The sequence below is a fragment of the Podarcis raffonei genome, chromosome 1 (genome assembly GCF_027172205.1).
Source record: "Podarcis raffonei isolate rPodRaf1 chromosome 1, rPodRaf1.pri, whole genome shotgun sequence".
NCBI classification, from domain to species: Eukaryota; Metazoa; Chordata; class Lepidosauria; order Squamata; family Lacertidae; genus Podarcis; species Podarcis raffonei.
Window position 1 is genome coordinate 87,418,450 of NC_070602.1, and position 27,820 is coordinate 87,446,269.

General features: G+C 43.5%; 1 protein-coding gene across 2 annotated transcripts in view; it reads left to right on the top strand.

Moving 5' to 3' along the window:
* Positions 1-906: 906 nt before the first annotated feature.
* IGFBP2 (insulin like growth factor binding protein 2) overlaps positions 907-27,820 on the top strand; it is a 67,278-nt gene continuing 40,364 nt past the window's right edge. The window contains exon 1 of one of the 2 annotated variants that reach the window (XM_053402536.1): positions 907-1,403. In XM_053402536.1, the coding sequence (XP_053258511.1) occupies positions 977-1,403 (427 nt within the window). In that variant the 5' untranslated portion in view covers positions 907-976. The remainder of the gene's footprint in view (positions 1,404-27,820) is intronic. The other variant, XM_053402545.1, reaches the window with a different exon arrangement.

Here is a 27,820-nt window from a genome sequence, read left to right on the forward strand (position 1 = left end):
TAAAAAAGGAACTCACAGAAAATAAAACAAAATGCAGTTGATCAAACCAGAACTCTGCCCCATGCCCCTTTGGGAGAACAAGCAGGATATAAATTTAGCAAGAAATAAATCAATAATTTTAATGCTCCTTTAAAATAACAGGAAATGGAGAAACATTGGTGATCACATCTATAATAGCAGAGGGGTGAATACTGCCAGCCTCCTGATTCAGCTTCTAGCCAAGGTTGGTGCATGAAGTGGATAAAGCTTCACTCTCACTTGCCCTCTTGGTTTGCTCCCCCTCCCCCAGGCACGCACCCCATGATTTTCATTGAGTACCTATTTTAAGTTTGCTGTTCAGGGATTCACAGGGTTATTTCCCTTTATTATAGCACAACAACCCTGTGAGGTCGCCCCTGAGAGCCTGCCCCTCCTTGTCAAGGCCATCACACCCAAACTCTTCGCGAGCTCTTTGGAGAGGAAAGCCAAGATACAAACTGCTGCCGGAAGAAAGCTGCACCTGTTGAATTGTTGCCTGTCGCGCAACTGTTAACCGCAAAGGAAGCCCTGCCATACCCCTCAAATATTTTATTGGGGGGGCAAAGGGATCTCATCCCCTAGAAGTTGGGGTGCTTACATGATTCTTTTTACTCCGAAGGAAGTCTGTGGTCTCTGTCGAGGCAGGCAGGGCAGAACGCGTCACCTTGTGTGTGTGTGTGTGTGTGTGTGTGTGAGAGAGAGAGAGAGAGAGAGAGAGAGAGAGAGAGAAAGTGTGTGTGAGAGAGTGTGTGTGTATGAGAGACAGACAGACAGACAGACAGCGCGAGAGAGGGGTGGAGCAGAGCGGAGCCCTGCTCCCTCCCCGAGCGCGCCTGCCTTTAGGACCCAGCGGCGCCGGCGCGCCCGCCCCTCTCTCGCCCCGCAGCACCTGCCCGGCCGGCGGGCGCTCTCTGGCAGGCTGGCTGGCTCGCTCACTCCGCGAAGCGCTGCCGCCACGATGGTGCAGTTGCTGTTGCAGCCGCGCGCCGGGCGCTGCTCCTTGTGGCTGGGCTTGGGGCTGGCGTTGTGGGCGTCTCTGCCGGCGGCCCGCGTGGCGCTGCCCGAGGTGCTGTTCATGTGCTCGCCCTGCACCGCCGAGCGCCTGGCCGCTTGCGCGCCGTCGCCGCCCGTCTCGTCGGGATCCGAGGGCGCCGCGTGCCCGGAGCTGGTGCGGGAACCCGGCTGCGGCTGCTGCCGGGTGTGCGCCCGCCTCGAGGGGGAGCCGTGCGGGGTCTACACGCCGCGCTGCGCCTCGGGGCTCCGCTGCTACCCGCGTCCCGGCGCCGAGCTGCCCCTGCAGGCGCTAGTGCAGGGCCAGGGCACCTGCGCCCGACGGAGCGACGCCGCCGAGTACAGCGCCGCCAGCGCCGAGCACCGAGCGACCGGTGAGTGGACGGGGCGCCGGTTCCGCGCGTGGGGCTTGGGGGACAACTAGGGCGTCAAATGAACTCCCGCCCTCTGTGCAGTGTGCTCCCCCTCTCTCCAATTCATTGTAGAGATCTATTTTATTGCTGCTATCTCCCACCTTTTCCCCCGAAGAGCTCAGGGCGGCGCGCACGTCTCTCCCCCTCCCCATTTAGTCCCGCCAACAACCCTGTGAGGTAGGTTAGGCAGAAGGGCGGAGACAGGCCCCAGTCATCCATTTGAGCTGAGTGGGGAGTCAAGCCGTGATCCTACCCGGCACTCTAACCACGACACTACCCTGACTCTAACCACTAGGCTTGAAAAGGCGTTGGGCTTACTTCGAACAAGGGGTGTCCCAGGTATTGTTATGAATCGACCTAATAACAATGTATTTAAGTGAGTGCTTTTGTCATCTCTGAGGATCCCGTGTGGGAAATTGGCTAGCAAGGGTAAACTAGCTGTTGGGGCAGCAAGCAGTAGAAGAATCTGGTGTGAAAGGATATCAGGAGTCAAGAGTTGAACTAGTCAGCAGACGCATTATTGTGCTGGGATGGGGAGGGAGGAAAGCATGGGTAGCAATGGGTGAACACAAACATTGGGGAATTTGATGTGGGGTGAGTGGGAGAGGAAGGCCTTATGCATAAGGATCTTGAAGTGGGTCACAGGTAGTTTGGGTAAATTTGACGGGTGTGGGGCTGGATCTGAGGAACAGACTTCCTATTGTATGCAAAATTAAAAGAGCCAATGTGTGGTATGTATTATGCAAAAATGAAGATACGGCAATAGAGTTCTGAACTATTAGTAACTTCATATTGATGTAACATTTTAATATGTAACTGTGTTTTTGTAACTGTTTAAGATGTACATTGTTGCTTCGGTGTTTCGTACACCACTTAGAAACATTTTTAACACAGAGAAACTAAATAATCCACTCTACCCTATCAAGACTGTAAGCGAGATGCCTTCTATTTAACTACTTTCCTGTGTGAAAAGTTGCATGCAAGTGTGCTCACAAAAGGCTTTGTCAAACTTTCCAACATAGCACACTGACTTTTTAAAGGCAGGATAGTGGGGAGAGAGCAGCAGCAGCAACATTCAAAAATATGGTCCATCACAATTCTGCCTGTTGGTTCTGTGGCACAAAGATTCTCAAGAGCTACTTTACAGTCTTAAATTGCAGCCCTGGCTGCTGTGAGTGCACAGATATTACTCTGCTGTGTCTTGCGGAGTAATATGTGAAGTGTGAATGAAAATTATATATCTTTTTTCATGCAGTGGACTTGTGTTTAAGAGCTGTCCTCCTGTGGCACCCTGACTCATGTCCTTGGGAATGTTTAAGAACATGATTTGCCATTTTGATGTTTGTGATGTACCTGTGGCAGACATATGAAGCAGCCGGAGGCAACACTGCCTGAATTTAACTTTCTTTGGTCATCTACTATTAACTTCCCTTGTCTAAGCAGCTAAAGCTATAGGCCAAGAATGGGAAACCACTCCACCAACTACAGTCAGCATGACCAATGGTTAGGGATGATGGGAGTTCCACAACTTGAGGGACAAAGGCTCCCCCTTTCTGCTGTAGAATGAAATCCAATGTTAGCCATTCTCAGAGCAGACCCACTGAAATCAGTGGAATAACTCAAGTCCATGGGTTTCAATGGGTCTACTTTTGAGTATGACTGAGTTGGATATCACCCATTATGTCCTGGGGGGTCCTGCAATTGATTGCTTATCAGTTGATTGCGGTAGCTCCTACCCCTTGGCATAAGCAGCTAGTTGCAATGACATTTTAACTCACGCTGACCAAGGTAGAGAATGAAGGGTTGCATGTGTGGGTCTGTATCTCTCATATTATGGTTTGAGGTGGGAAGAAACTCTCCTAAAAACCAGTGTGTAAAATATAGGTATAAACACACAGCTTCTGTCTGACATAGGCCATCTTCACCTACAATAAGTACTTTGTCGTAATCTGTTTTCATAATGAGTTGTTGACTGTATAATTATCTCAGACGTTTCTGAATATATGTGTGTGGACTCACTTAACTTTTCACACACATACACCACACTCACAAGCCTTCCTGTTGGAAAAGTAAACTTTAAATTCAGCAGGACTCGCTGAGGGTAAATTATCATAGCTGAGTGCTAGGGGATCTGACTTGTGTTCAGAAGTTCTCAGGTCGAATCCCTGGTGTCTCAAAGTAGAGCTGCCAAAAACCCAAGAGAGCCTCTGCAAGCCAGAGTAGACAGTATTGAACTAGATGAATGAACCAATGGTCTTACTCGGAAACACAGGAAGCTCCCTTATGCTGTGTACTTAGGATTGCAGCATGAAACAAAATGAAACTTTTCTACCTGGGCCCTGTGCTGCAGAGGTTCAGAAAACCATGAGCCTTACAGAATAAAAGGAATGTGGAGTCAGAACAGTGGGGGATTGGATGAATGTGGATTTTGGATTGGACTATTTTTCAGCTATAATAAATGTTTCACCTTAACACTTTGTTTCATTGGTGTTGCTCAAATTAGCTTCTTAAATCCTTTTGTAGCAGTTTCCCTGATAACACTTTCAAAAAGCACACTGACAGCTTTCTCCATGCACCTCAATATTGTCCCGAGAGATGGTAGATGGAAATGCAGAACATAACCATATTAGTGTAGTGATAAAAGTGAGGAACTCTGATATTTAAAACTGGAGAGGTCTAGGAAAGCAGCAAAACAAGCTCAAACCATTGAACCACAGAAAGCAGGACTCCCATCAGATAGGCTAAGATTGTAGTGAGTTTTTGGAAATGGTTTTAATCTTCGTTTAATTAAGTTAACTTTTCAACCGGGGGGGAAAAAACTTCACATAATGTTGTTTGTTCAGTATTGCATTCCAATACAATAAAAAATGAGTGTGTACTGGGAGGTTTTCCATGATAAACAGAGATGGCTAACTGGGGCAATTGGTCTTTGCTGAATTCAAGTGTGGAGGGGGGGATAGCTTAAGATCATTCTCAGGAGCGCATGTTAAATTATTCTGAAACATACTCTGGCATGTTCTCATCTGTCAAAGAGCTGATTTAAAAAAAATTATTTCTGTTTTACGTGCAAATCCCACGGACTGCATTTATTTGCACAGAGCAGGTTGGGGTAGAAAAACCCTTCTCTTGACTGGGGATTGGAATGCAAAACTTGTATGCAATTCCTAAATTAAGGGGTTGGCAACTTTTATTTTGTCCCTGATGAGAGTCAGGAAGGTTGCCCAAGTGAAACAAGGAATAAGACTGAGAATTCTCCTGCTGTGGGCTTCGGTATTGTTTAATCTTCCACTGAGGTCTGGGCTGCCAATCCAGAAAAGGCTGTAGGCAGAAAGAAATACAAATAATCCACAGCAAGAAGCGGATGCTGTTGCTGATTGCAAAAAAGGCTGTGGGTATTCTGGGGAATGTTGGAATGAAAATATCAAGTCTGTGCAAATCAAACTGACGGGCCAAATAGAGCTGTACCCTTTTGGGGTCCAGTTTTATAAAGTCTTAAACCTTCACTTCTCCCCATGAAGTTACTCAGTGCCAATTAGATTGACTGAGGTAGTGTCTCGATGCTATTTTGAGTGGATTTCCTTCCTCACTTCTGCTAACAAGCAACTGCATTCCATCCGTTGCAGGCATGGGTAGATGCAACCAAGAGTCTCTGCCAACTGTTTTCAGTACAGTGGTACCTCAGGTTACAGACGCTTCAGGTTACAGACTCCGCTAACCCAGAAATAGTACCTCGGCTTAAGAACTTTGCTTCAGGATGAGAACAGAAATCACCCTGCGGCGGCAGTGGGAGGCCCCATTAGCTAAAGTGGTACCTCAAGTTAAGAACAGTTTCAGGTTAAGAACGGACCTCCAGAACAAATTAAGTTCTTAACCTGAGTTACCACTATATAGCCTTCCAAATTCTATGTGTAATGAGTCCATGGGTTTCATTCTAAGCTCCTGAATGATAAATATCCATTTGGCAATTGACCCCAGACCTCAAAGGACTGTCTGTAACTCTCATCCTTACTGACATAAACAGAACTTACTGAATGAGGACCCAGCAATTTTTTATTTGAAGTTTCAGAGGCTAAAGGCTGCTGACTGCTTATTATGTTAACTCATCAATGTGGGAGAATACTCATTTCTGAAAATAGACTAAAATATGTTGTGAAAACCAGGATACATGCACCTGGTTCCTGGAGAGAGCAACCAGGAACCAGGAGGAACCAGGAACTGAGGAGGCTGTGTAGCCTGGGAAGAGCTGCAAGGGCTAGACCTTTACTGGGCAGAGGGGGCCACATTTGTCACTCATATCTTGGATAAGCATGTGATTATCCTCAATTGGATAAGCATGTGATTATCCTCATGTGTGCAGTTGGGGGTTAGATCATTTTCATTAGAAGAAGAAGAGTTTGGATTTGATATCCCGCTTTATCACTACCCTAAGGAGTCTCAAAGCGGCTAACATTCTCCTTTCCCTTCCTCCCCCACAACAAACACTCTGTGAGGTGAGTGGGGCTGAGAGACTTCAGAGAAGTGTGACTAGCCCGAGGTCACCCAGCAGCTGCATGTGGAGGAGCGGAGATGCGAACCCGGTTCCCCAGATTACGAGACTACCACTCTTAACCACTGCACCACACTGGCTACCTTTATGCAATGACCATTTTTTGTATCTTCAAACAATAATCATAAGTTTGGCTACAATAATCTCTATAGCAATAGCAAAGGTGAATGCTACCTGGGAGTTGGCCCCAATGAACTTGAAAAACCCTGAGTCACCTTTGTGGCTGTGGTAGGAACTAACTTTGCAATCCACAGCCAACTCCGCTCGTACTTTCAACAGACTTGTGAAAAATGAAGATGTTGCTTATTTATGTATTCACAATGTTTCTGTACCACCCATTAACGGGTGTTCTCTGGGTGATTCACAAAAGTTAAAGCCATGACGTACAGAAATGGAAGATAGACATTGAACTGAGGAACAGCAGAAAGTCAATGGGCAGTGTCTAAACCCTTCCCAAAGGAAGAATGAGTAGGGATAGGATGAGAAAAGAAGTTTAGCTCTGTTGGTGGAGAGAAACCCAGCCAGGTGGTCAGTCTGTCCATCCTAGAGGTCCCTAGTCTGTCCATGCGAAGTGTCATGGTCTAATCTGGGGTGTCTTTTGGGTGGTCTTGAAACCGCTTGATCAAAAGCTGCCTTGTTTCCTTGTCATGCCCTGGCTCAGGACTCAGGACTACAACATCCTGAAGCTGGTGTAGTTAATTTTTCTCTCAGTGGACTTTTTTTTTTAAAAAAAAAAACTGCCTGCAAGGGGGAGGGAATAAAAAGTGCCCCCCACTTCTTCCTTGGCCAGAGCAGGCCAACAGAGCTTTGTAAGTGGTTTATGTTTCACCGCTTAAATCTCCATCTCATTTAGGATTGCTCTGCAAGGCAACTGGGTGAGAACTAAAGTTAATGCAGTTTACACAAGCCAGTTCCCACAAAAGATCATCAGCTAACATAACGTTGAAAATGAGGAATGTGCACATCAGCAGGGGAGCACTTCAGGGATCCTGAACTCTTCAGTTATTAGCCGTTGCTGCAGAACTGGGCTCCATAAACCTATTTGACAGAATTTCTCAAGGTTTGAATAAAAGGATTGTATGTGGCAATTTTATTGTAACCCCCCAATCCCCAACCCCACACTTCCTTCCATTTGTTGCGGAAGTATTCTTGTCAGGTCCCCCCCCCTTCCTGTTCTCTCACCTTGTTAACTTGATTGATCATCCTCTGTTCCTCCCTCAAGCACCTTCTTAGTGCGCTTTTACACATCTGATGTAATAAACTGTTGCTGCAGATGTTCCAGAGGCAATAAATCAGCTAGTCCCCAAGAGATCATAGGACCATCACCTCCTAATGCACAGTATTTCTGTGGAGTGGATTGGGTGATACAGCTTTTCGTTTGTAGGGTGTTTTTGAGTTGCCGTTCTGTCTCTGCTTTCAATGTTTCCCAAGTTATGGAGCACTGCTAACCGGTCAAGATCATGGCAGTATTTTATTGCTATTGGAGCTGTCACTGAAATTGCTGCTCTCACAGCCTGTTTTGCACTTTTCCAGGAGTAGCACTGGTGCAACAGAATTTTGGAATGGTGGGAAGACCTAGAACCATTTCTGATCATTCCACAGAGACTATCCTTAGAAAGACAATTCAATTGCTCCTTGATTTTGCAAAGGCAGAAAGAATTACAATGCTGGTTATTTAAAACTACAAGTGCAGCTAATAAATATCAAGCAAGCAACTAAGTGAAATAAATAGAGGCTTTTGATTCATGTGGCTTTCTTTCTGTGTGGGTGCTATATAACTGTGGACTTCGGGAAAATATTTTGCAAGGCTTTAAACTTTTTTCTTGCCTTTTAGCAGATGTTCTGCTCTCTCCTTGTTTCAAACATGCCTTGCTTCCTTTTCTTCTAGATTGGAGGTGGGTGTTAACTGAACCTGATATTGCCAAAGGAGGCTGTTGGAGCTTCTGGACTGTGGAAAACCATAAGCAGTTTGATGGGGCTTGGGTACAGACTAACAATTTGAGATGTGTTTGTGAGGAGTGTGAGATACAGAATGCATTTAAAATTAAATAAAATAAAATTCGATAATAATAAAACCTGCCAATCTGTGCTAGCACAGAGTCTGAAACAGCTATATCAGTTTTCCTTGCCAGACCTATAACATGACTTAAGACAGGGATTGGGGAATCTGTCGTTGGACTCCTATAATTCCTGCTCATAGACCATTCAGGCTGGGGTTGATAGGAGTCTGAAGGCCAGCAATATTGTGAGGACCACAGGTTATCCACCCCTGCTGTAAGTGATGGTCCAAAGTTACCCAGTGTTTCCATGACTATGCTGGAATTTGTATCCAGGTGTGTTAGCGCCATAATTCCATTTAGTCCAGTACTCTTATCTCCAGCAGTTGCTGAGCTTGGGAAGCTTACAAGTACAGGGCAATATTGCATAGTATGTGGATTTAAGTAAGACAAAGTAAATAAGAGGAAATAGAAATGCAAAGAAGATAGGAAATGTAATTAGAAAGCTATCTAGGGGAAAGGGAGGAAGGAGTGGACTTTAAAGAGTCAGAATTTATGTGAGGTTAAGAAATGTTGATGTTCTTTTTATCGAAATGGAAAACTAATAAATATTATTGGAAGGGGGTAATACAAGTACAGGGCAATAAAAAACAGCCACTTCCTGATAGTTTGTCTCCAGCATCTGGTCACTAGAGATATATCTGATTATGGATGTTGCATTTATCTGTCATGGCTACTGCACCTATCTCATCCTTCCATGAGTTTGTCTAATCCCAAGCAATATTATAGCACAAGATGCTTAGGATCTATGGCATCTTATTGATTAGTTATTGCTGTCCTAAGCAATGGGTTCTGCACTTTTGAAATGATCTGATTTGAGCAATTTGAGACCTTAAAAAAATTATTAAAGATTTTCTTAGTTTACAAAAGTACGTGCATTGTCTCTTTTTTCAGGTTGTATTTTCTACAGATCAGTTATATTTCTTTTGAGACATTAGTGTTGTACACAGTATAAGGTTGGGGAAGGAGGGGGGTAGGATGGTAAAACTTATATTCTTTTACTTAATGTATGTGTGGAGTTTAGCTCTCCCCTGGTATGAAGAGGAGTTAAGAAGACTTGTGACCTTGCCTGGAATTTAGCCTTTGGCCTGATGCAACATTAGTTCAGTACAGACGGTTTTACAAGTTCTGCTAATGGAGATTTCAGTAATTGCAGTGCCCTGATCCATGGGGTTCATGTTACACGAGCATGTTTGGGCTAGGAGGAGGCACAGGATCATCCTTCTCTTTGAAACGAGAACAACTTTTCAGGCATGAGAGAAAATCTGAAAAGCAAAGTGCCTTTTTTAAAAATAGAATTTGAAATTGATGCCGAAATGTGACACTAGAAAAACATAGATAGAATAGATGTTGCTTCATTTTATAATGCCCTGCTCAGATTTAACACACGTGGTGGCACTTCGCAGAGACCAGTACTTTGATACCTAGCAGTACAGTTGCAAAAGGTTTGGATGTTTTTCCTGGACCTAAACATGGAGTACAGAGAGAGAAGTTTTGTGCCTGTTGTGGGGTTTTTCATCCTGTCTTGAAAATACTTATTTACCTTTAACCTTTCTATTCTCGTTATGCATCTTTGTTTTCCCTATCTAGTGCAGTTTTATAATCCACAAGAAACATGATTCTTTGTTCCCAGAAGCTTTCGCTTGAACCGGATCAATGCTGATGTGTGTGCCTGCTTGGTTTTGGAAGTTTCCATTCATACAAAATCTCTACATTGCAGAAATGTTGTGATTTTTTTAATAAACATTTTCTTAGAATCTAACAATATGACTGAACCACCCATTATAGCTAGAGACAGGTTTTCATTATTAATGACCTTGCCTTTATATGAATGACTCATTCAGTTGGTTATTGAACAACAATTATATATGTCACAGCTAAAAATTGGCCGCTGTTTCTTTAATGCTAAAAGAACTAAGCTGGTAGTGTTGATGTGTGTACAGTTGGTCGGTCATTTCACAGATAAAGACTTTTAAGAATAAAAGCAGAAAATACTCTGCAAGGATACTCTCTTTTGTGCCAACAAGGGTCCGATGACCAGGCTGAGGAGACAAAGGAAGTCAGGACCTTTGCTTTTTTCAAACACTGATAGGTTATGGGCCCAGAGTTTCTGAGCATGTACAGAGTACAAAACAACTGACAGCTTCTCAGTAGGGAGCTGGTGAGTTCTGGTGGTGGCCAGTGGCTGTGTGTTGGAGCAGTTGGTGGCAAGCTGTAACTGTCTGCAGTGACGCTGGAGCGGCTAGGATCTGAGGACCAGGAAAACTCTCAGCATCAGCTACTGGAACAGTTTGAACTACTAGAGGACCACAGTAGGTGACTCACAGAGCAGCTACACCGGTTGCAGAGCCAGGTGGGACCTGAGGGCCAACAGAGGTGGCAGCTAGAAGCCGGTGAGTGCCAGCCAGGAAAGTCCGGTCAGACTCTAAAGAGAGAGTCAGGTGAGATTGCTGGAAGCCCCACTGAAGGGGCTCAGCAAGCGTCAGCAGAGATGGCAGATTTCCAGTCTTCCCAAGTTGTAATTACAGTGGTACCTCGGGTTACATACACTTCAGGTTACAGATGCTTCAGGTTACAGACTCCGCTAACCCAGAAATAGTGCTTCAGGTTAAGAACTTTGCTTCAGGATGAGAACAGAAATCGTGCTCCGGTGGCGTGGCAGCAGCGGGAGGCCCCATTAGCTAACCCATCAGGTTAAGAACAGTTTCAGGTTAAGAACAGACCTCCGGAAGAAATTAAGTACTTAACCCGAGGTACCACTATATCGGGGGAGGCATTTTTTTTTTTACTTCTCTCAGAAAGCAACTGGCTGAGTTGGTCGATAAGAATGCAGCAGTTGCTAAGGAGAGATGGACTATGGGACTGTGTTGAGACTGAGGTTTTCATAACAGACTCTGCTGAGAAAAGACGGCTGGATGAAAGGGCTCGTGCCCAAATTATGCTGTGTTTGAGCAACTCTCAGTTATTGCATGTAGCAAATGCCAGCCCAGCGTTTGAGTGCTGGAATTTAGTAAGGGCAATGCATGTCAGAGACACTGCTGGAACCATAATTTCTCTGACCAGAAGGCTGTTCAGGACTGTTATGAAAGAAGGTGAGAGTTTGGCAACTCATCTTCAAACGCTGAAATCTCTGTTTCTTCAACTACAGCAGAGAGGTAAGCATTATGATGAGACTGACCAAACATACATTATCCTTTCAAGTTTGTCTGAAAGTTGGTTGCCCGTGATTAACAGCATGGAGGGTATGAGTCCCCGAGATCTGACCCTTGAGTATGTGGTTGGAAGATTGACCGAAGAAGCAGAAAGGAGGTCAGATAGATAGGCTGAACTCCAAGAGTGGAGGAGTTACAGCCGAGGGGGCCAGCAGCAGAACCTGCCAATGGAGCAACGCCAAGATTTGGACTTGGCCATGGCAGTGAGGAGATACTATAGATGCAGCCAACCCGGGCATCTCCAGCGTCAATGCAGGGCAAGACTTCCAGGAGACGACGTGGAGCAGAGACAGCAATCAACACAGAAACGTAAGCAGAAGGGGTTCTCTTCAAGGAAGAAGAACACGTGTTCTGCTCAGCTTGTGTCTGCATTTTCTCAAGAGGAGAGGAAGATACCTTGAGGAACATGGTTGCTGGACTCTGGCAGCAGCAGGATTATCTGCAACAGTCGGGAGGACTTTAAGACCCTGGAGAAGCCAGTCGAAGGAAAAGACTCGAACTATCTTGCTGATGGTCCTAGAAGCAAGATTGATGGCCAGGGAACATGTTTCCTGCAGTGCTTGAGCACTACTCTACCAGAGACTCCGTTTGTCAGCAGTTTGGACTATTGTTTACTGTCTGTAAGCTGTTTGAATAATGCAGGGTATAGTGTTAAGTTCACGCAGGATGGTTGTCTGATAAAGAATGGAACACAGATATGTAGCCATGCAAAGATGGAAAATGGGTTATATGTAATGCAGGACAAGCCTGTTAAACAGCCCAGGTGGTTCAGGAGAATTTGCCAGTTCATAAGGAGTGTGGACATGAACTACATAGAAAACTGGGTCATGCAAATTTTCAAGTGCTTTCAGAGATGCCAAAGGTATGCAAGAACCTAAAAGTAAATAGCTGTAACTGTTTCCTAGATTGCAATGTATGTAAAATGGCCAAATCTAAGAGGAAGCCTGTGGCTTCTAAAAGTGACAGAGTATCTAAAGAGGTTTTAGAACTTGTCCTTTGTGACGTGATAGGCCCTTTTCCACAGAAGACTGAAGGGGGCACCAGATATGCTTTTCTGGTAATAGTTGATAAATCATGTTTTAGTTGGTTGTTTTTATTAAAGTAGAAATCAGAGTGTTTTCCCTCATTCAGAGAATGGGTTGCCCAAGCCGAAAACCTGTAAACTAGAGGAGATGGACTTGCAGCAGAAAATGGTCTTGGGCAATGGTACCTGCTCACCTCTAAACCTTGGTTTATTACCCCTCTTAAGGCTCCCAAACTATTTGAATTCCTTAACTTCTTCGGCTCATAGATATGCCTTTGTAAAGGCAAGATTCAACACCTTCCCATCGAACGTGCTGAGAAATAGATTCTCCAATGGACAGATATCGCTCTTATGTGATTGTAATTGTGGGGCACCGGAATCGTTGCATCACATAATTTTTGATTGTGCTTTTCACTCATCGGCCAGGAGCAAGCTTCTTGCTCAATATCTAAAGGGAATTGCCGATGATACGAATGAAGCCAAACTGAGATATCTATTAAATGATGATGACCCCCTAAGATCACTCATGGTTGCCAGATTCTTGATCAGCGTCCTATCCCTAAAGAAGAGAAACGGACTCCTGTGCGGCTCGGATAATCTCTTTAAACTATTATCTATGTTTTAAGATGTAATTAGATGATTTCACCATTGATGTCTTCTACTAATTTATGAGTAGAGGGCGATGTTTATGTTACAAATTTATTGTAATGTATGATGTTGGTCTTTTGTTTTTGTTTTGCTTTGGTTCTTGTCTGTTTTTTGTAAGTCTTGGCGGTTTTAAATTTGGAGGTTTAAGTACATTATGTTGGTATGGGAAACTGTCGTGTGATGGGCCAATGGCCGTAATAAAGATCAATACAATACAAAAGCTCTTCACTCGCCCTGTTGTACAGTTGCAAACAGATGGGGTGGGGAATTTTTGAACAAACAGTTTGGGGCATGGTCACGACGTAAGGGTGGTCAGTGTTAGTGTTGTGGTGTAGGTTGGTTGCTTGGTTAGAGAAAGTTGGTAGTGTTGATGTGTGTACAGTTGGTCGGTCATTTTGCAGACAAAGACTTTGAAGAATAAAAGCAGAAAATACTCTGCAAGGACACTCTCCTCGTGGACTCTTTTATGCCGACAAGGGTTCAAGGACCAGGCTGAGGAGCCAAAGGAAGTCAGGACCTTTCCTTTTTCTAACATCTTGCACATATGTAAAGGTGTTACAAAGGCCCCTTTCTGTAGGGTAGCACTAATGTCCTCCTGGGTATGCCGTCCTGAATTTCCATCAACTTTCAGGGAGCCAGATACTAGTCTGATCACTAAAAATGCCATCCATTGATATTTCAGATAAAAGAGAGATTCCTTCAGCATTTACCCAATGACATGACATACTCACCCAGTTCTAATTATATCCTTTAGTTTGCAGCAGTCTCTCACAATTGCATACAAGTTTGTTCCTGTGCTGATGCATTTCTAAACTCATTGGCAGTTCAGTTAAGCTTCCTTTATAAAATTGTTCCTATAAGCAGAAACATTTTAATATTGGGAAAGTTGAGACAAATGTCTCTCTCTTTTTCTCTCTCTGAAAAAAATCTTACATTGAACTGAGCTCTGGCACTGAAAGAGAGTTCCAGGCATCTGTCCTGTGACTGAATCTTGGTGGTTCTTTTTTAAGAATTCAAACAATATGCAGTGGTACCTCAGTTTAAGAACAGTCCAGTTTAAGAGCGATTTGGTTTACAAACTCCGCAAAACTGGAAATAGTGTCTTGGTTTGAGAACCTGAATCCGAATGGTAGAAGGGCACTGGCTGTGTGAGCCCTCATTAGGGAAAGTGTGTCTCGGTTTAAGAATGGTCTTGGTTTAAGAATGGGCTTCCGGAACGGATTAGGTTCATAAATCAAGGTACCACTGTACCTGCATATATAACTTGTGATGATAGCTCTGCACACACCTTTTGCCTTAAGGCTCACAAATTATGTCATAAAGACTGTTTTCCATCTTACACTGTTGCTGCTTGATATAAATAACTGGTTCTACCAGCACCACAGAGCAAGATTTGAATATACTGATTCCCAAGTAATGTGAGCTTGTAGAGCTTAGATAGATAGATAGATAGATAGATAGATAGATAGATAGATAGATGATAGATAGATAGATAGATAGATAGATAGATAGATAGATAGATAGATGATAGACAGACAGACAGACAGACAAGCAGATAGTGCTTCATTTCTGGCACAGGAAGCCCACGTGTGTGGGGGGGGGGGCCAGCATGACCATTTTATCCCAGCCACATCCACCTGCCTTGCACCTGTTGACTGATGCTGACTAAGTAATGTTGTGGTTGTTACGGAATAATCAGTGCCAAATGCCATCCCCACTTTCTGTAGGAATCTTCCTTTGCATGTGCTGCTTGATTCAAGCTGCTCCTGCAAAGGAAGAAAGTGCACTCCTGATTTCTCTTCTGAAGTTATTTCACCTGCCCCCCCTCCCCCGGCCACAAGAGCTCAGGATCCTGCCTGCTAGCCAGATCCTGTTTCCCCGCCTCTGATCTATCTTGGTTCAATCTACCTCAGAGCTCAAGCGAGTGAAGAAGGAAAGTGACTTTGCATTTATGGAACACATGGCAAGCCTCCCACATGCCCCCTCCTCCTGAAAGGATGTGCTCACACCTTACTCCGTGTAGCTGGCTTTCCGCAGTTCCCCTCCATCTGGTGCTTTTCTATTCAGAGTCTGGCACAGGGCCACTGAAAAACAAAAAAGGCAACCCATAGCAACAGAAAAGGAATGTATAAAAAGACTTCTTTAACAACACCCCCAAATTGTTCTTGTAAAATTAGGCAATCTAGACTACTGTAACTTCTTCCTACCTTTGGTTTCCATTAAGGCATGTGGGAACAGGAAATGGCAGATCCCTAGCACATGCCTTATCCAAGTGGTTTCAGAATAATGTTAGACCATTGAGATTGCAAGCAAAGTCCTACTGGGTCAAGCCAAAGGCACATGTAACCCAGCATCCTGGGTTGGGTAGAATGCAGAAGGTCCCAGCTCCAGTTCCCATCATCTCCAAGTGAGACTGGGAGTGTCCCATGCTGGAAACCTTCGAGTGTTGTTGCCACTCTGTCAACAACGTTGAGCCAGATGGACCAATGGTCTGATCCAGCAGAAGACACTATCTATGTTTCTGTGTTGTCCTGGGGCCTATCAAAAGTCAAATGCAGGACCTGAGCACAACAGTGCTGAATCAGTAAGCATTACTGCAGAATTGGATTGAGCTACCAGTACTGAATAGCAGATTTCAAGCTTGTGGGGTGACCAGAATCCTAACAACCAATTCCAAGAATTTTGCAGACCTAGAGATACAGTCATACCTTGGTTTTCGAACTCCTTGGTACACGTATGTTTTGGCTCCCGAACACTGAAAACCTGGAAGTAAGTGTTCCGGTTTTCAAACGTTCTTTGGAAGCCGAATGTCCGGCGAGGCTTCTGTGGCTTCTGATTGAGTGCAGGAAGCTATTGCAGCCAATCGGAAGCCACACCTTGGTTTTTGAACAGTTCCAGGAGTCAAACAGACTCCCAGAACAGATTAAGTTTGACAACCAAGGTACCACTGTAATGTCAACACTTCTTCCTGGTAGGAATCTTGATGCAACATGACAAGAGTTGGTTGGGACCCCATGCAATATCAGAGTGTGAGCCAGCCCAATATTTTTTTTTATTTTGTATACTGCCTTATACTCATGGGTCTATACCCGCAATAGGATTTTCTTATCCTTTAGCACGTAGTGACGGACTGGCATAAATAAAAGAAATGCCTTCAACTCCAATTCTGATATTAAAGAGTGGTGTCAACTAAAGAACACTTTGGGTGGACCTCCTTAGACTTGCCTGACCTTGTTGAGACTAGATCTTGGTGTCAAGATCAACAGAAATTCAGCTTAATTTCTCTAGCCATTCTTGTTGTTAGTCACGTACATGAGCTGACCTTGTGCATGTCTCTGTACTAACAAATCACATGAAGGTGAATTTGTGGCTGAATTCTCCATGTAGTAGGCATGCCTGGGTTGCAAAGACACACCCACTACAATAAGAACTCCTTCATAAGAGGATTGTGGAATTGGCTGCACCATTATAACTATGAAGCTGCTTTCTACTGAGGGTGGCTGCAGAAGAAGAAGGGGAAGAGAATCGAAGCACAATGCCTGTTCACAGAGGCCAAGCCACAATCTAGCAATTGCATCTGAATCAGACTAAAGTTGCACAGTCCGGAGACCACAGCATGTCATCATATAGGGTTAGTAAATGGCAAGGGTCTGTCAGAGGAAAGTATTTCTAGTGATCATAATTTGGGGCAGGGGGCAGAATTATCACTGATTATGGCAAGACATCATCTGGAATGTTATCCCACTCCATATAACGGGATCCAGTTTCCATCCAGCAGATTTTGGCCAACCTGAGGAGCTAATAGTTATTCATTCTTCATTGGTCAACTTCACACAGTGTGGCTCTCACTCATCCACTAGAACAGAGGGAGGCAGAACTTACAGAACAATGGAATGAAGCGCCACACATTTTCTCTACTGTCTATAGAACTACAGACTTGTGGACTTATCTCTTTTTCGCCTCCTACGAAAGAGAACGAAGTACCAGTGGGCCAGTTAATTCCCTCAATGGGTGATGCACAGTATGTCTAGATTCTGGGTCAAACCCTGCTATCCAAAGGGTATGGTGATTCTACCTTTGGCAAATAGTATAGTTTATAGTATGGTATTTGTTTGTTTGTTTGTGTGTGTGTGTATCATAAGCGAGGCAACCCAATCCCACTTGTGTGCTTACTTGCTAGTAAGCCAGTGGGACTTGCCCCTAAGAAACAGTGTTTAAGATTGCAAGTCCAGTGAAAATAATTTCTTTTAACAGAACAGTAATATTTTAAACTAAATTCTTTTGGGTTTAGGGAACGGAGAGAAGCACTGATGATTTCCCTGACTTACCTGGATTTCCCTGACTCGTGCTTGTTTCTATTATGTATTTCGCATTCTCATTTTGCATTTTTATATTGTGAATAGCCCTGTGATCTTCAGATGAAAGACAATATACAAATTTAATCAATCAATCAATTAATTAATTAATTATAATGGTGATGATAACAACAACCAAGTGATGCACAACCAGTTAAATTTATTGGGAATTTTCTTTGCCTCAGACCACAGAACTCATTTTAACCCCTGTAATCTATGTTTGGCTGTTTCTTTAATTAAAAAGGAAAAGAAGTCTTTTCTCACTTGCTTTCCCTTAGTCCTCCTTTTCCAGACAACATAAAATTACAAGCCCTTTACAATTTACCACTCCTGTTGCATCCTGGGGGATCTCTCTCCAGATGTTCCTGACCGTGGTTGCAGGCATGCTAAAAAAAGAAAAGAAGCTGCCCTCCCATAAACCTTTAATTGATCCTTTTATTCTCCCAACACATGTTGGAACAGGACTTTGAAAGAGTTTAGTCAGTACTGCATGACTGCCCATCCTGCGGGAAGATACAATAGGTGAAGCTCTTAGCTTATATGTGCTTAATTTATAGCAAAGGTGAGAGCGGCTTCACCTACCCTTCGGGCAACATCTTGCCTTGATGTAGACGAGCGAGATGAGTGTCTTCCTTGTGAATCTGCAGCTCAGAGCCATGATTCAGTGTAAAGTTATGTCTCTAATAAAAAGAGAGGGCTGTTCTGTTTTGTTTTATCTTGGAGGTGCAATTACTTTAGAGGCTGATGGGGGTGAAAAACAGCCCACGGGTAATAGTGTATATATGTTACTGTGGAGTACTTCTGCACCTAGGAGGGAATTATGCCAGGTTCAGTCCAGGTAGGTCTTGGACTGTCCCAGGCCTGAAATGCTGGAGATCTGTTGTCAGTCTGTGTAGACAATACTGTGTTTGATTGGCTAATGGTCTGCCTCTGTATAAGATGGCGTTCTGTGTTCTTTGAACAGCTTGGGCAATTTCCCTGCACAGGGCATTGAGCCGAGGGGGACTAATAATAATAATAATAATAATAATAATAATAATAATAATAATAATAATAATAGTACCTATATTTATATGGGTACCTACTCAAAGTGAGGGGGAACACAGTAAATTGTGCCTTTCCTCAGGGTGCCATATTACCAAAGTCCACCCCTGCTGACAGTAACCGCATTAAGTGACTTATCTGATTTAACTTTCATAATTTTATGGCCCATTGTGGGTTTCCAAATCCTTTCAGTTGTTGAAACTTTTGAATTATCAGCTCCAAGGGGGGGTGTTTAAACTGGGAGATTTCTCCCTCCCCTCCAGAGCAACAGCTTGTCTTTGAGCAGCAAAAATGTTCCAGCTGACTTTGAAAACAGTGCAGGGGTAAAGAGAGAGAAAGAGGGTAAATGTTTAACTTTCATTTCTTCAGTAACAAAACAGGGTAGGATGTTAACTTAAACGACAGCCGTTCCCCTTCTCTCATATAATGAACTGCTGCTCCCTATGGAAAAGCGGACGAGGCTCTTGAGAAACATCAGCTTCTGATGCAGACATCGCTGTAACAATCCTCCACAAAATACCATCAAGTGGGCTTATTGCAAAGGTAAATGGCCTTCATCTAGGTCTAATGAAGAAGGCTTTCATATATGTTGGCTGTAATTTTTACATGGTAAAAGAGCCTTGTTGTGTTTGTGCTTTCACTCAGTATCAGCCACCCTGCGATGGCTAAGGAAACACTGGATGGCACCAATGCCAGTCCTCAGAGCAGACATAGTGGAGTTCACAACTAAGTTCCATCCACTAATTTCAGCAGGTCTACTCTGAGTAGGATTTAGGAAATTTTGAGGATTGCCCCAACTTCCCTTCATGTTTCTGCAGTGTGCTCAAGCTTGGGGACAAAGTACTTGCAAAGCTGCCACTGGATCCCAAACTAGGATGTGACCCTGACACTTTTCTACTAAAAACAGGGGGAGAGAACCTCTGTAAAAGTACAATTTGCTCCAAACAGCATCTTCAGGGGCATATAGAGACCAGGGAAAAGGTGATATTTCAGCAGGAAACGGCCCTTTGGGCCCTGATCCAGATCCAGAACATGTTCCAGATCAGAGCTCTGCAGCTGCTTTTTCCTCAAACGAAGAGACCAAGTTTAAGCATCCCATTTTCAAATATGCCGACAACATAAAGTGTATTAAAGGAGCACAAGTAAGAGTCCTACTACAACAGACCAAAGGCTTATCTATCTCAGACTCCTATTACCCACAGTGACCAGCCAGATGCCTATGGGAAGCCCACAAGCAGGACGTGAGGAGGGCAATTGCCTCACCTGCTGCTGTTTTGCAGCAACTGGCGTTCAGAGACACAATGTCTCTGATTCTGGAGGTAGCATCTAGCTGTCATAACCAGTAGCTGCTGATAGCGTTATCCTTCATGAGTTTATCTAATCCCCCGTTTTGTGGCAGCAAATTCCATAGCTTTAACTCTGCACTGTGTGAAGAAATACCTCCTTTCATCTTTCCTGTATCTGCCACCATGGATATTTATTGGATAGCCCTGCATTCTAGAATTCGGAAAGGGGGGCTTATCTCTATCTTCTTTCCCCTCTTTCATCACTTTATAAACCTCTGTCATGTTTCCCATTACAGTACTCTAGAATCTGTCCTATGGGCTCACTAAAATAATAAATGCACAAAAATTTGAAATCTTCCTGCATTTTTAAACATCAATGGCTGGAGGGGGCTTTCAGCATAAACGGCACTTTCAATTGTGAGTTGTTCTGGGTTGTGGAGTAGGCTGAAAGTGTACAACCAATTCTAATTGGTAGGACATCACATGAACTGAACATGTCTATACTCATTGGTTAAACATGCTCCTTGGCTAAAGCATAAAGTGTATACAGTCATACCTTGGTTCTCGAACATAATCCATTCTGGAAGTCCGTTTGAAATGTTCGAAAACCAAGGTGCGGCTTCCGATTGGCTGCAGCAGCTTCCTGCACTCAAGTGGAAGTCGTGTTGGACATTCGGCTTCCAGAAAACATTCGAAAACTTACTTCCAGGTTTTCAGCATTCGGGAGCCAAAACGTACGAGTACCAAGGCATTCGAGAATCAAGGTACGACTGTATTTGGAATGTCAAAAGGTGGTTGCATGGTGGAGAAGGTGTAAGGGAGCGGTGTACCTAAGATTGGTTTGCACTCCTCCCTTCATCTTCTGTGCTCCAGTTAGCTTCCTGATTAGTGCAAACTATAGTCTTCTTCTTTGGCAATCACTCGTAGTCAAGTAAGATTGTCTTCCATGAACACTATCTGAACCAGCAAGCTGTGATTCAAACTTGCACTCCAGTCTAGAACATGTTTCTATTTCTGGTTTGGAGGGAAGTACAAACCATTGTTTGCCAGTTTCTTATGTAACAGCAAATGATGGTTTGTACTAAGCATGAAGTAAGCAGATTGGAGCGCAGGATGGAAGAGGATGCAATACCCAATCACTTATGTGTTACCCAACCATGGTTGGCATTACAAGTAAACTGGCTTGTACTCACTATTTGTGTGTAATATTAGTTTAAACACCTTTGTCTCTACATCTTGCCTCTTATGCCAGACATATTATATGCAGCCCACCTTTTGGGCTGGAATCAAATAAGTATTGTACCCCCAGAATGCTGAAGGCAGTTGGAAAGAAGGGCCATTGTGTTCACACTTGTCCTACATCTAGGCAAACAGGTTTGATGGGATTTTTTCCAGTGGTTCAAAACCTGATTGATCACAGGTCAAAATAAGTGTGACACACACAAGCACAGCACGGGAAATAACACTTTTGGCTTTAAAACTGCCATCTGTTTCCAACCTCTATAGAAACCATTGTATCCAAACTTCAGTTATTTGAAAGGTCGTGTTCCATGAATTTCTTGAGCCAGTATAAGCCTAGGTATACAGTAGCATTCTTGTTTTATCCTGTCTTATTACTCGCATGTTTTAAATACTTTTAAATACATGGGGCTGATGAGGTTATATTACATATGCTTCAATTTTCTTATACTGCAGTTAAATTGTTATGCCCATGCTCAAAGTGTTCTAACAAGGGTGGTGTTCAGAAAGGCTTTTACTTAATGTGTTTGAAACAGATGTCTTCCCTTAAGTGAGTTTCCATAAATGGGCTTGGTGAAAAACCAGTGTGATGATCACATGCTTCCTTGGAAATATATTCTATAGAGCCGCGTAGGACTACTTCACTATCTCAAAAATCAGTGGATACATCTGTGTTGTACCTTACAGTGTGCATAAAGCAAGCTTGTTCCTTCTTTTAACTACATATGCTAATATGTACTGGCCTTAAAGAGCTAGCTTGTGACTGGCCTCCATTCTCTTTTGGTGTGTACAATCATTGTAAGAGCACGCTGTGTACTTTTATCTGCAGAACCCTACTGGGTATGCTATGTGTATAAGCAACATACCTGCTCGTTTTGTAGCATGATGTAAGTCTGAGCTGGCAGCGCTTTTCATATCCAGAAAGTCAAGTTAGTTATGTATGTGCCCTTAAGGGAGAAAGTCTTATTTTTAATTTCAATGAGCTCAGTATGGTGGTGGAGTTGCAACAAAATCTGATTGGAACACTAGGCTCCTTTTGAATGCAGTTTGTGTTAGTTCTGAGACTTGATAGCAAGTATATTCCACAGTCATTTAAATATGGGTAGAAAGTTTGAAAGCAACTCTACATGTGTGATTCCTTTCTTCTGCATGATCTTAATCTGCTAGGAGTCCCTAAAGGTGTAAATATACAGAATAACACAAATCCATTACATGTTTTCACAACAAAATTAATCAAACTATGGCTTTTAAGGCCTGCATGAATGTGTGGATTCTCAGAAAGGAAGTTGCAGCTGCTTTGCTTCTCCCCAGTCTCTTTGGCTCCTGAGTCATGCTGAGCTAAGGAAAGATTTCGCTTGGTGTGTTGTCTGAACCAGGACTTGTGGTTCAGCTCTCTCCTCACCATAACCACAAGCTGCAGCCAAGGTTTGTTCCTGTCTATGGCTTGTGGTTAAGCTCCCTCTTCACTAACTTTAGATGCAACTCATGGTTAGTGCGGACAGATCTTAACCACAAGTTCCAGATCAGATGACACACCAAGCCAAACCCTGAATTAATGCAGTGCAGTGCAGCAGTAAAAAGGACCAGGGAGGAGCAAAATGGCAGTGAGCCCTTCTCCAGGAGCCCACATATCTGTGCTAAGGCATACTTTGTGTCATGCAAACCAGGCCATAGAATAAGCGCGCAAGGGAGACCTTGAGCCATGTTGCTCTGTTCACTTTTCTGTGTTATGTAGAACATGTTTGGTTTTTATATCTTCAATATTCTTAACTTTGGGGAACTTGCGTAGAGTAGTGCAGGGGTCAGCAAACTTTTTCAGCAGTCTGCCCCTCAGACCTTGTGAGGGGCCGGACTATATTTTGGAGGGGAATGAACGAATTCCTATGCCACACAAATAACCCAGAGATGCATTTTAAATAAAAGGACACATTCTACTCATGTAAAAACACACTGATTCCCAGACTGTCCACAAGCCAGATTTAGAAAGCGATTGGGCCGGATCCAGCCCCCGGGCCTTAGGTTGCCTACCCATGGAATAGAGCATTGAAATGGGCTGATATGGGTTTAAATACCTGATCGCACATGAAGCATGTGCCTAGCCTAGCTCCCACAAGGGTTGCTGCAAAGATAAAAGAGAAAGGGGGTGAACCCTTGTATAGGACCCTGAACTCCTTGGTGGGAAGATATTAAAATGGTTATAAACTGGTGCAAATGCTATTTCCTTGTTTGTTAGAACTTCTCTGGTTCACTTGGCTTAAACATCAGTGCAAAGTAGCACCTGCCCATGCCAGATAAGACTCCAGCCTTTTGTGTTTAGCTTGTTTACAATCTTGTGTGTGTTGCTTTCCTGCTCAGAATCTTTTGTCTGGCAAAGTGGTGCCCTTTTACTGGTGGCAAGGGAGTTAGGGGAGTGGGGCAGATGATGGTTTTCCTTGTGCTTGAAAAAAAGGATAATGAATTTCCCCCTCTTGTGCTAAACAAAACCAGGAAACAGTAAATAGAAAATTGAGGAGGAAATGAGGAGTTTCTCCTGCTTCCATATGGGCACATGATGCCCACCATCTGGAAGAGCCATTCTTGGAGGGGGACCCCATTCGCTGTTCTCCACCCCACCCCCTCCCAAAAGGTATCAATAAAAGAAAATTAGGGCTCCTTCAGACTGGTGGTTTTCTATGGGTGTATTCTGCAGCTTGCCAGTGATGCAACAATAGTGCATTAGTACTGGATTTATACTTGACTGTCCACACAACATTCCATTTTGCTCTCTGATGCTTCCCCAGTGTTGTTGCATTATTATCATCCAGAGGGGCACTCCTGCACTATAGTGGAACAGAAGTGGAACAGTCAATAAATAGTGACATTTGTTCATATAATAAATAATAATAATTTGTGGCACAAAAGTTATAGTATTTCCACAGGACGCTATGGGGCATGCACTGGTTGGAAGCAAAGCAATATGACCACCATAAAACTAATGTAGGTACAAACGATATTGAAAGCAGGATTGCATAAAACTGCCTCATTCCACAAATAATCCTGAGCACGCCATAAAAAGGGAATCTGCAGAGGTCCTTAGACTTGAGTCTGTGTTTACAGTGGTACCTCGGGTTATATACGCTTCAGGTTACATAGGCTTCAGGTTACAGACTCCGCTAACCAAGAAATATTACCTCGGGTTAAGAACTTTGCTTCAGGATGAGAACAGAAATCGTGCAGCAGCGGCGCGGCAGCAGCAGGATGCCCCATTAGCTAAAGTGGTGCTTCAAGTTAAGAACAGTTTCAGGTTAAGAACAGACCTCCAGAACGAATTAAGTTCTTAACCAAGGTACCACTGTACAGACATGGCACTCTGCTTTTCTGCTGTAGGTCACCTTTTGTGTGTACAGTGGTACCTCGGGTTAAGTACTTAATTCGTTCCGGAGGTCCGTTCTTAACCTGAAACTGTTCTTGACCTGAAACACCACTTTAGCTAATGGGGCCTCCCGCTGCTGCTGCACTGCCGGAGCACGATTTCTGTTCTCATCCTGAAGCAAAGTTCTTAACCTGAAGCACTATTTCTGGGTTAGCAGAGTCTGTAACCTGAAGCATATGTAACCTGAGGTACCACTGTACCTTACTCTTCACACCAGAATGTCAATGGCTAGTTGCAGGGGAAAGTGGGGAAGGGGAGAGAGCAGCAGTGGAAGTGCAGGTGCGGGGAGGTGTGGCCCTTTTCTCCTGTCCCAACAAAAATTTGCACACAATTTCTCCCTCCCTCCCTCATTCACTCTCCTCTTTCTCACACCAGTGCCCCCCCCCACACACACACTGCATTGGGAGAGAAGCCTCATGGAGGATAAGGCTATGTTCTGCCCTCCACCATTGTAAGCGGTGTGCCTCTAATTGCCAGCTGCTGGGAATCACAAGCACAGGAGAGTGCTGCTGCAGTCAGGTCCTGCTTGTCCCCATCGGCATCTGGTTGGCAGTGTGAGAACAGAATGCCGGACCAGGTGAGCCTTTGACCTGATCCAACAGGGATGCTCTTAGGTTGCACCAAGTCCTTGTAAACCTCAAGGCAGTTCTTCTACTGAAATTCAACTGAAGCCAGTAGAATTGTCCCACTAAACTTCCTTTTTATAGTAAAAGTAGCCATAAAACATAGATAGTCTGGGTTAAGCAGACGTGGCTCATAGTTCCATGGTGGGCTGTGACATTCTCATTTCATATTTCTTCTATTTTCCATGGGAATAATCTTTATTATTTTATGTAACGGGCTATCTCCTAAGTTGCTTTTATCAAAACTAGTTTTCTCGGCTTTGTGAGGAAGGAGACGGAGCTAGCTCTGTGAAATCCTTGAGGTACCTATTGGGTGGAGCTTCTGTCATTAGTGATGTGAGAGGCCAACCTCCAAAGTGCTTGCACAATTTTTAGCTGAAACTTCCTTAGTGGCCAAGCATTTCCCTCATAGCAAAGTATCACAGCACTCTTAGTTATTTTATAGATAAAACAGTGAGTGCAAACAAGGCACTCCTGCTCCACTTACTTTTTTGAATAGGTTTTTTTTAATCTAAGAGTGGCCAGCATGATGCCCTTTTCCCTCAGAAAAAGTTTTGTTAGGTCACTGGGGGTGCCCAGCTGTCGATTTTCCTTCCCCTGCATGTCTATAGGGTTATGTAAAATCCCCAGAGTTCAGATCCCTTGGCTGATGTGTTTTTTATTTGCATAAGACTGTTTTCAGTTCAAGGGCAAATGGCAGCATTGCCTTTGGGATTCACAATATTTCCTAGGATTGTGCAGTTTTCAGAGGTTAGCAGACTTGCATAATCTCTGCAGCGGTTGTGTCGGTGACCGAGAACATGCTCATATTATTCTGCTGCTGCCCTTGTACCCAGTTAATGTTTGTGCATTCGTTCAGCACTTTCTTGGGAAGCTGTGATGTGCTTTGAAAATGATTGTGTGTGACTGTGATATCAACATATTCTGACCCCTTAATTTTGTCAGAATTTCAGATTCTAGAGTGTTTGTATACAGTGGAACCTCAGTGGTCGAACACAATCTGTTCTGGAAGACAGTTCAACTTCCAAAACGTTCGACAACCAAGGCGCAATTGCCGGTCTGCAAATTCCTTTTAAAAAGTAGAGAAACACAGAAGCTGTTCAACTTCCGAGGCACGTTCAGAAATGGAAGTATTCACTTCTGGCTTGTCGGCATTCTGGTTCCAAATTGTTCGGCTTCTGAAGGTTTTGACAACTGAGGTTCCACTGTATTAAGTTTGGGGATAAATGGCAAAAGTCGTGTCCACAAACTCAGAGCAAATTAGCAATGGTGCAAATGATATGTAATCACCCCACGGTACTGAACAACATTTTTTAAATAGCAACTTTATAAATAAATAAAGTAAAAAGTAAATCAACTTTATGGTGAAGTTGGATTGCTCTGAAGGGTCTGTTTTCAAACTAAGAGGCACTAAAGCTATTGCATCTAAATTCAAAGCATCAGTTACTTCTGTGACAAAGCATCACTGATGGAAATTGATCAGAAATTAAATCTTACTGTGGCATACTACCCACCCTACATTTAAAGCACACAAGTTTTCCACAAAAGAATCCTGGGAATCGTTTACCCACACAGAGAAAGCAACAATTCTCAGCACCCATAAGTCACAGCTCCCAGAATTCTTTGGGGGAAAGCATGTGTGGTGCGTAAACAGTCTTCAACACTGACAATGGGACAGCACACCTGAGGTCAGCAGGCTTGCTTAGAGGACTCTGGGTAAGCTCTGTAGCACACACAGCTCCATCCTCATTACTTCCCAGCATCTGCCTGAGGCGGCTGCCTCACTCTGCCTAACGATAGGGCTGGCCCTGGTCTCAGGCCTTGCCTGCACATTAAAGCAAATGTCTGCTAATCATATCAGGTGGGTTGTTAAGTTGGGGGACAATTTTTATTGGAAGGATTCCTTCTCCAGCCAGGATCTGTTCCACTAAATTACAGCGTGGTGTAGTGGTTAAGAGCGGTAGCCAGACATATGGCAGCCCTATATAAATATCAATTTACATATGTAAAATTAAAAACATTCTGCACCATACATAAGGCAATGAATGTAAAAGTAATTTTGTTATTATTAAAAGCCCTACTGTAAATGTGGATTGCAATAAAATCAGTATTGATAATGAAGCTTTGAATTGTTTTGCTGACTTCCTGAACATCCACCTACATAAACATAATGAGATGTCACCAAACTCATATTAAACACTACAGCCACAGTCCTATGGCACGCGAACAGCCTCTGAAGGAGTCAGAATAGGCAGGCAGTGTGGAACATCCTCTTTGTTTTACCTTGATTTTTTAGGAAAATCTGATCACAAAGCAGGAAACTCAGTGGAGCAACTTTTGGATCTGATGCTCTTTCAACTAGCACAAAGTTTATCTGATAAAGACACCCAACCCCTTACTTTTTATAGTACATTTATTTCTCTTGCATAGCAATTAAGGCTGCACTTGTACTAAACTTATCTGACATGCTAAATAGTTCAAAGTTAAGAGCAAGTCCTCTTAATAAGTTATGGCAAACTCTTAAACCACCACCTTATTTAAATGTTACAAGTGAGCTATTTTTAGATGTAGAGCATCAGTTTTGAGTGCGATTTGTGTTCCACCACCATCCAAACTAAGTATAAGGGGAGCGGGAGGCGGAAATCAACCTTCACTGGCAAAGGAAATACATGCTGACCTATTTTGCACACTTATTTATATTCAAGGTGCTTCTCTCTCTCTGTATAAGAAGCTGCTGTGACACAATATATTTTCTAAATTCTCTCTGCACTCTTGATTTGTGCTGATCTTTCTACTGTAGTATTGCCCTCGAAGTAAGAGGGTTAAGTATTCTAATGAATGTTTCTCTAGAATGAATCCAAATTTTACAAGACTAATTTGTTGAAATAATATTTTCTCTCTCTCTCTAAAAATATGTGGCTTTAAAAAATTC